Consider the following 6,583-nt stretch of genomic DNA (forward strand, 5'->3'; position numbering starts at 1 on the left):
TAAATATCGGATCAGCTTTCCAGTGCTGGAGAGAACTCAAGGAGCGGAAGGCCTGCGATTGGACGCCGAGGTTGCTTTGTTTCTTCTCGATAGGTGAGTAACACTGTGTCTGCGCCGCAACAGCTAAAGTCTTTCTAGTACACTGGACGCGACAAAGCGACCGTTGAAAATCATTTTAAATTTGTCAATATGTCATAAATAGAACGCAGCAGCAGTTTTCTGTCGGGGATTTGTCGTGTCGTGCCGCACCGCATCCAGTGTAGACCATAGATATATATATATATATATCTATTGTGTAGACCGCATCACTGATTATAATGAGTTCTATAGTATTTTGTCGCGCAACTCGCGTCCAGTGTAGACACGGTGTAGTATTGGTTTTGCTTTGTTTCACAGAACTAATCGTTGCCTGGGTTGCGTACGTATGTGTGGGGCGGAGCTATCAAAATAGGGGCGAGACCCTTTTGGGGTAGGGGCGTGTTTGGTTTGGTGATTTCAAATGTCAACATTGGCTACCAGAAATCGCTTACCCCACCTTTAAATGAATAAAGTATGCTATTTAGAAGTTGCATTATGCAATAACCCCCTTTATCAGGCAGGTGGCAGTGAAGAGACACGGGATAACTATGAAAGCCCCACGCTTGAAATGATGAGATTTAACAAAACACTAAAACAATACATGTCATGAAAACATCAATTAACAATTACAGCCATCTATAGGGGAAAAATTCCACATGAAAAATGTTAGCTTAGCTCTTAAAGCTTGCTAAATCAGTCTAAAAAGCGTTTTTTATCAAGTCTAATGAGTGATTTCATTCATGCGAGTACATTCAAATTTAATTAAGCATAGTTTCACTTCTGTGTTAGATGTCAACAACGCATGAACAATTGTACATCTGGAATCAAGTCGGTTTGTTTCTATTTCCTTCCACTTTCTTTTGTTTCACTGTGATACTGTATTCACATTTGTATTTTTTTCACACCACGATGTAGTATTGCATCCTATCGTAATGTAGGCATACTATTAGGCAGTCACTAGTTTATTAGTAAAACACTTGGATGTACGAGTCTGTGAAGACAGGCTACTTTTAAACAATACAACAGACACTGAAGCATAGGAAGGCGGAAGAAGGGAGCAGCAGCAGCAGTAGTCTTATCGATTGCGCATGCGCAGTCCGGTTGTTTTTCCACCAAACGGAGGTATTAAAGCAGAGTCAGAGCCAGAGCGCAGAGATACAGCTGCATCTTCACATGCAGTTACAGCAAAACTCAATGAATGACAGACAAGTATAGCAGTGAACCTGCCTGCAGCCTTTCTGCACGGCACAAGCCTTGGATGATTTCTTTCATAGAAACATCTGACAGATGATTCGCTCTTTTTATTTTAAATATCTTACAGCTTAGTAAGATTTCCACCATGGTGCTCGGAAAGGTGAAAAACTTCTTTGTCAGCTACGACTGTCTCAATGACAGTAATGTCCCTGTCTTTGCCAGTGGGGACGTTGTCTCGGGTCGGGTGATCATTGAAGTTACCGGAGAAATTCGCGTGAAATCTCTGAACATTCACGCCAAGGGACTGGCGAAAGTTCGCTGGACTGAATCACGTAATGCTGGATCCAACACTGCCTACACACAGAATTTCACTGAAGAAGTGGAGTATTTAAACCACAGAGACGTCCTTATTGGACATGATAGAGGTAAGGAGCATTTTAATGAAGCACTTTTTATTTATGAAAGATGGGACTGCAATGACAGATGCTCCTTACATTGTGTCTTTTGTTTGATTGGAAATATTACATTTTTAGTTTCCTCTCTGTGAAGAGTTTAATCCACTGGCATAGGTAGAAAGAAACGAGAAATACAAGATTTCTTTATGAACCCTTATGCAGATGATGCTTGGTTGAAACATCTTCCTTGCTACCAAAGACTTTATTTCAGTAATACTGGAATTAAATGTAAAAACAAACATCTTGAATCAGATGTTGAATTATTTTTAAAGTATTCCAGCAAAGTGAATGCTTAAATGAAGTTGTTCGTTTGAACACCAGAGCTTATAAACAACAAGCCCTTCTGTCCAAAACAGCCAGTTAATCTTTTACTTTAAATATTTTCGTTTAATATCTGCAATAAACGTTTTTTATATCGATATTCACTATGTTATCATATCGTGTCATGCGTTTTTTTAAATGATAAGTTCCAGTTTATTTCATAGACGGTTCTAGTAAGTTTTTAGCCTTTGTTAGAAGCGGTTTAAACCTGTTCAGAAACTGGTGGAGAGGGGGTTTTGCGGACCGAGCCTCTGCACGCTGATTGGTTGAGGTCACTCCTATCTCTTCGCTGATTGGTGGAAGTGCTCGTGTGCCCCCCTGGTGATATCATATCCTTGCCCAAGTGTCAAGACTGCGATGCAACTTATTCGCAACAATGCAGGACTGATTGAAAGTTCATTAAAATGTGATATTTTCATTCTTCACCTTATGCATCATTCTGCATTTGTTAAAAATATTTTGGCCTAATAAAGAAACTGTAACAGCAAGAAAAACAAATGAATTCGCTTCCTATGCCACTGGTTAGCATGATTTATGTCAACTGTAAAAGTTACATGTGTTTATATTCTGCAATGTAATATTTTGAGGTATGTTGTCAAACTGAATTTAATGTACTCTGTAACAACCATTAAAGTAATTATGTTGTTTTTGTAATGAAGTCTTTTCTACTAATAAACTAAGTCAAACTGTATTTATTTTCGTATGGAGTTTTTTTTTTTTATGTGTGTTTCATTTTCTTTTGCACCTAAACCATGCTGCAGTACACATGTGGCTTCCTTATGGGGGCGTATTCAAGAGAAAAACACCCCGGCTCAGGCAATCAGGAGTCGACTAGTAATATATGCATGAGGAAATCCGGCTGAGAGAGGCTGCTCGCGCCAGTTCAGTCCGGTCCTCTCTAGCTCTTGGCTGCCTTCGAGTGACAGGCTCATAGTTACTTACAGCAGGCTGTGGAACTGCTGAGGTGGCAATAAAAAGAAGAGACAAATACATTTAAAAAATAAAGATGAATGAAAACAACTGCTTCAACATGTGTATTTATTTATGGCCATAGTTATTTACACTGGTCTGTAGAACCGCTGAGGTGGAAGTAAAAGAATGAACAAAAGCTATGAAAATACATCAAAATATCTTTTACTAAAAAAATAAACACATTTAAGACTAAAGACTAAATATTCCTATATTCATTTTTGTTGTGAATTTAGAACATTGCATTTTTTAACTAGTTGTTTTGTTTGTATGTTCATATATTTAAGGTTTTAGTGATGTGACAAGGTTCACCCCTTTTTCTTTTGAAAAGCATAAAAACATACTACACCAAATTATGGACAGTTTGCTCTTCTATTCCCACTTCAAAAAGGTTTTGTAAAAAAAAACATTCTTATGCTGACATTGTTTTGTAATGTTTTAAAATTTTGTGTTCTATTCCTATATTCATTGAAGCACTAGACAATGTGGGTCGTGTCTTTGTCTTGTGTTTAGGATTCTTGAGGAATATTACAGGTATAGTATATTGGTATATCGAGTTTTATTCTCCTTTGTTTTAGATGATGAAAGCTGTGACGAGGGCTTCACCGTTCTTCACTCAGGGCGACACGAGTTTCTCTTCAGCCTCGAACTGCCCCAGACGTAAGTAACTCTCCTGCCTGATTATACACATATATAATGTATCGACCAAAACACTTACATTATTTTTTCATGTCTCTTTCCAGGCCTTTGGCGACATCCTTTGAAGGCAAACACGGCAGCGTACGGTACTGGTTGAAGGCGGAGCTTCATAGGCCATGGCTCCTGCCCATGAAAACCAAGAAGGAGTTCACCGTCTTTGAGCACATTGACATCAACACTCCATTGTTACTGGTAAGAGAAAAGCATTTGAAGCCTAAGTACCTTATAACGTAAAACTGAATTTTTGCTTGAGCTGTTGTATGATTTCAGAGGTTCATATATTGTCACTTTTTCATTTATAGTCTCCTCAGGCTGGCACAAAGGACAAAACCCTTTGCTGCTGGTTCTGCACCTCAGGGCCTGTATCACTAAGTGCCAAAATCGAGAGGAAGGGCTACACTCCAGGTGAGATGATAAACCTGCTTGTTGGTGGACAGTTAGCCACTAGTTAACTAATATGAACGTTTTATCATTCAGAGTGAATGAATTTGGTTGGTTTTCTTTGCAGGAGAGTCCATCCAGATCTTCGCAGAGATTGAAAACTGCTCTTCCCGTGTGGTCGTGCCAAAGGCAGCCATCTACCAAACCCAGACCTTCTTTGCCAAAGGGAAGGTCAAGGAGATCAAACAACTCGTAGCTAACCTCCGTGGAGATCCTCTACCCCCTGGCAAGAGCGAGACTTGGGACGGCAAGATGCTGAAGATCCCACCCATTTCGCCTTCCATTCTGGACTGCAGCATCATCCATGTGGAATATTCACTCATGGTGAGTCTACAATCTGTTTGATTCATGACAAAGCAAACTGCTTGCCAATATCTGCCATGGAACTAACCTCTTGCTTCTCGACAGGTGTATGTGGACATCCCTCGAGCTGTCAACTTAACCCTGAACCTGCCCTTGGTGATCGGCACCATTCCCCTCCACTCCTTCGGCAGTCGCACCTCTTCTGTCAGCAGTCAGTGCAGCATGGCTATGAGCTGGTTGGGATTGCCTGAGAGACCTGAAGGTATGGCACAAATCCTAAACTTGTTACCTAGACCCTTTCGATAATGGGTACTCAGTCCTGCTCCTTGAGGACCACCTTCTTTTAGAGTCTACTTCCCAGAGTCTCCAGTTAATCCAAAGCTAGATCTCCAGGAGAAGGATTGAGCCCCATTGCTCAAGATACTTCATGACTGTTTGACATTAAACAATCAGTTTAGAAGTCTTTTGTGGTCTAATTGTTGGCTTTGTCCTCAACTCTTCTAGCTCCACCAAGCTACTCTGAAATCATCACCAATGAGGAGCGACAGAACAACTTGGAGCTCCCGGCTGTGAGAGATGAGATTGAAGGACCACTTTATGCTTACATCCATGAGTTCCGCTTCCAACCTCCGCCTCTGTATTCTGAGGTGCGTTGAGTTCAAAGACTTTTTGTAGCTTCTATCTTGCTAATGCATTTGAGTTCCTGTGTTCTCAAACCTTGTTCTTCTCCCTTGATAGGTTGATCCCCATCCTGAGCAGGTGTGCGGCTCCATGGACAGGAGACCAGATACCTGTCCATCCCGCTGAAGGAGTGACCACGCCTGACCAGTGCTGTCAGGGATCTCTTATCTCTACAACCTCAACTGGGGTTTGTTCTTCCTTCATGAGGAGGCATGAGTAGCCATCTTGGTGCGCAGATGGATATCCTCCAGGAAACACTACCAATCCGAGTCGAGTCCAGCTCAGCGGCCCCTAAAATCCACTGAAGATCTTGAGTGATTCCCCTCCCCCTCCATCCTTGGTGAAAAGAGTACATACAAGATTTGTTTGGAGAAAACTGTGCCCTTGACACCAAGATGGATTAAACGCAACACCACTAAGTGTGAGAACAGTGTCCAAACATCTCCAGCCTTGTTTTGGATGTGATTCTTCACTTATTTGAATGATCAGACCGAATCATCTTGAAGATTTTTTGGTGATCATTATTCTAAGAGCAACAAATAACTCCAACCATCCTGCATCCACTCCAACAGAACAATGACAGACTTGTCAATTGTTTGTCATTTCTTGACTTAAAAGAAGTGGCTTTACCACATTGATTTTCTTGAAACGTTTTAAGAACGTTGTAAACTGTGGATACAACAAGACCTGCTGAAAGCATTATGGATGGGATTCTGACATGCCACATTGCCTTTCTGCTAGAAAGAAACTGCGAGAGCATCAAACTGAACATGGCACTGATTCAAGTGGAGAAAGAAAAGATACCATTGACGGCAAACGAAGAGGACTGTCATCGAGAAGCAAGACATTCTTGAATTAGTCCTCCCGCTCATGCTGTTACAAGATACACAGAGAACTGCACTCCAGAACTCATTTAGAGCCTCGTACTATATGTGCAAATAAGAGCTAACTAGACTCTTTCTTTTTCCCTACTCTTCTGACTGTGGCCTGTTGGTGTAGGCCTTTTTTTTTTTTTTAGCACTTTTCATCGATTGCATTAAAAGTGTATACTAGTGGAGTGCTCCTTTAAGTTATTATTTCTTAGGGGAGGTTTGTTTTTGAAAAGTCAGGCAAAAACATCAGTAATGGCTACAAAAAGACTAATTTCTTTCACTTTTGGTGACAACATGCCCTAAAATCAGGAAATGTTGTCACACTGTATGTAGGCTACAGAATGGGGACTATGTGTTTGAAACGAACATCCAAACAAGAAAATAAATATTTTTTTTGAGCAGCAAATCAGTATATTAGCATGATTTCTGAAGGATCATGTGACACTGAAGACTGAAGTAATGATGCTGAAAATTCAGCTTTGCATCACAGGAATGTTTTTGCAACCCTATACCGAAGCTTGGCTAATATGATGCACAAGTTTGACAAACATATGCTCTGACGTTTACATC

The 6,583-nt window shown here is 40.7% G+C and overlaps 1 protein-coding gene across 1 annotated transcript; it reads left to right on the forward strand.

Annotated features, from left to right (window-relative positions):
• The first annotated feature begins 1,225 nt into the window (after positions 1-1,225).
• LOC107741663 (arrestin domain-containing protein 3-like) lies at positions 1,226-6,185 on the forward strand. The gene is made up of 8 exons (XM_016554432.1): positions 1,226-1,697; positions 3,596-3,677; positions 3,761-3,908; positions 4,019-4,121; positions 4,225-4,481; positions 4,566-4,722; positions 4,965-5,107; positions 5,199-6,185. The coding sequence occupies exons 1-8, from the start codon at positions 1,418-1,420 to the stop codon at positions 5,265-5,267; spliced, it is 1,239 nt and encodes a 412-aa protein (XP_016409918.1). The 5' UTR covers positions 1,226-1,417; the 3' UTR covers positions 5,268-6,185.
• Positions 6,186-6,583: the final 398 nt, after the last annotated feature.

The sequence above is a fragment of the Sinocyclocheilus rhinocerous genome, unplaced genomic scaffold (genome assembly GCF_001515625.1).
Source record: "Sinocyclocheilus rhinocerous isolate Xijiao unplaced genomic scaffold, SAMN03320098_v1.1 scaffold886, whole genome shotgun sequence".
In the NCBI taxonomy this organism is placed as follows: Eukaryota; Metazoa; Chordata; class Actinopteri; order Cypriniformes; family Cyprinidae; genus Sinocyclocheilus; species Sinocyclocheilus rhinocerous.

What these genes read in the sequence shown, in the direction of transcription:
- LOC107741663 (XM_016554432.1), top strand. Translation starts at nt 1,418, where the DNA reads ATGGTGCTCGGAAAGGTGAAAAACTTCTTTGTCAGCTACGACTGTCTC. An exon ending in ATTGCCTGAGAGACCTGAAG is followed by an intron (nt 4,723 to 4,964) that starts GTATGGCACAAA and finishes CAACTCTTCTAG; the next exon opens with CTCCACCAAGCTACTCTGAA. An exon ending in CTCCGCCTCTGTATTCTGAG is followed by an intron (nt 5,108 to 5,198) that starts GTGCGTTGAGTT and finishes CTCCCTTGATAG; the next exon opens with GTTGATCCCCATCCTGAGCA.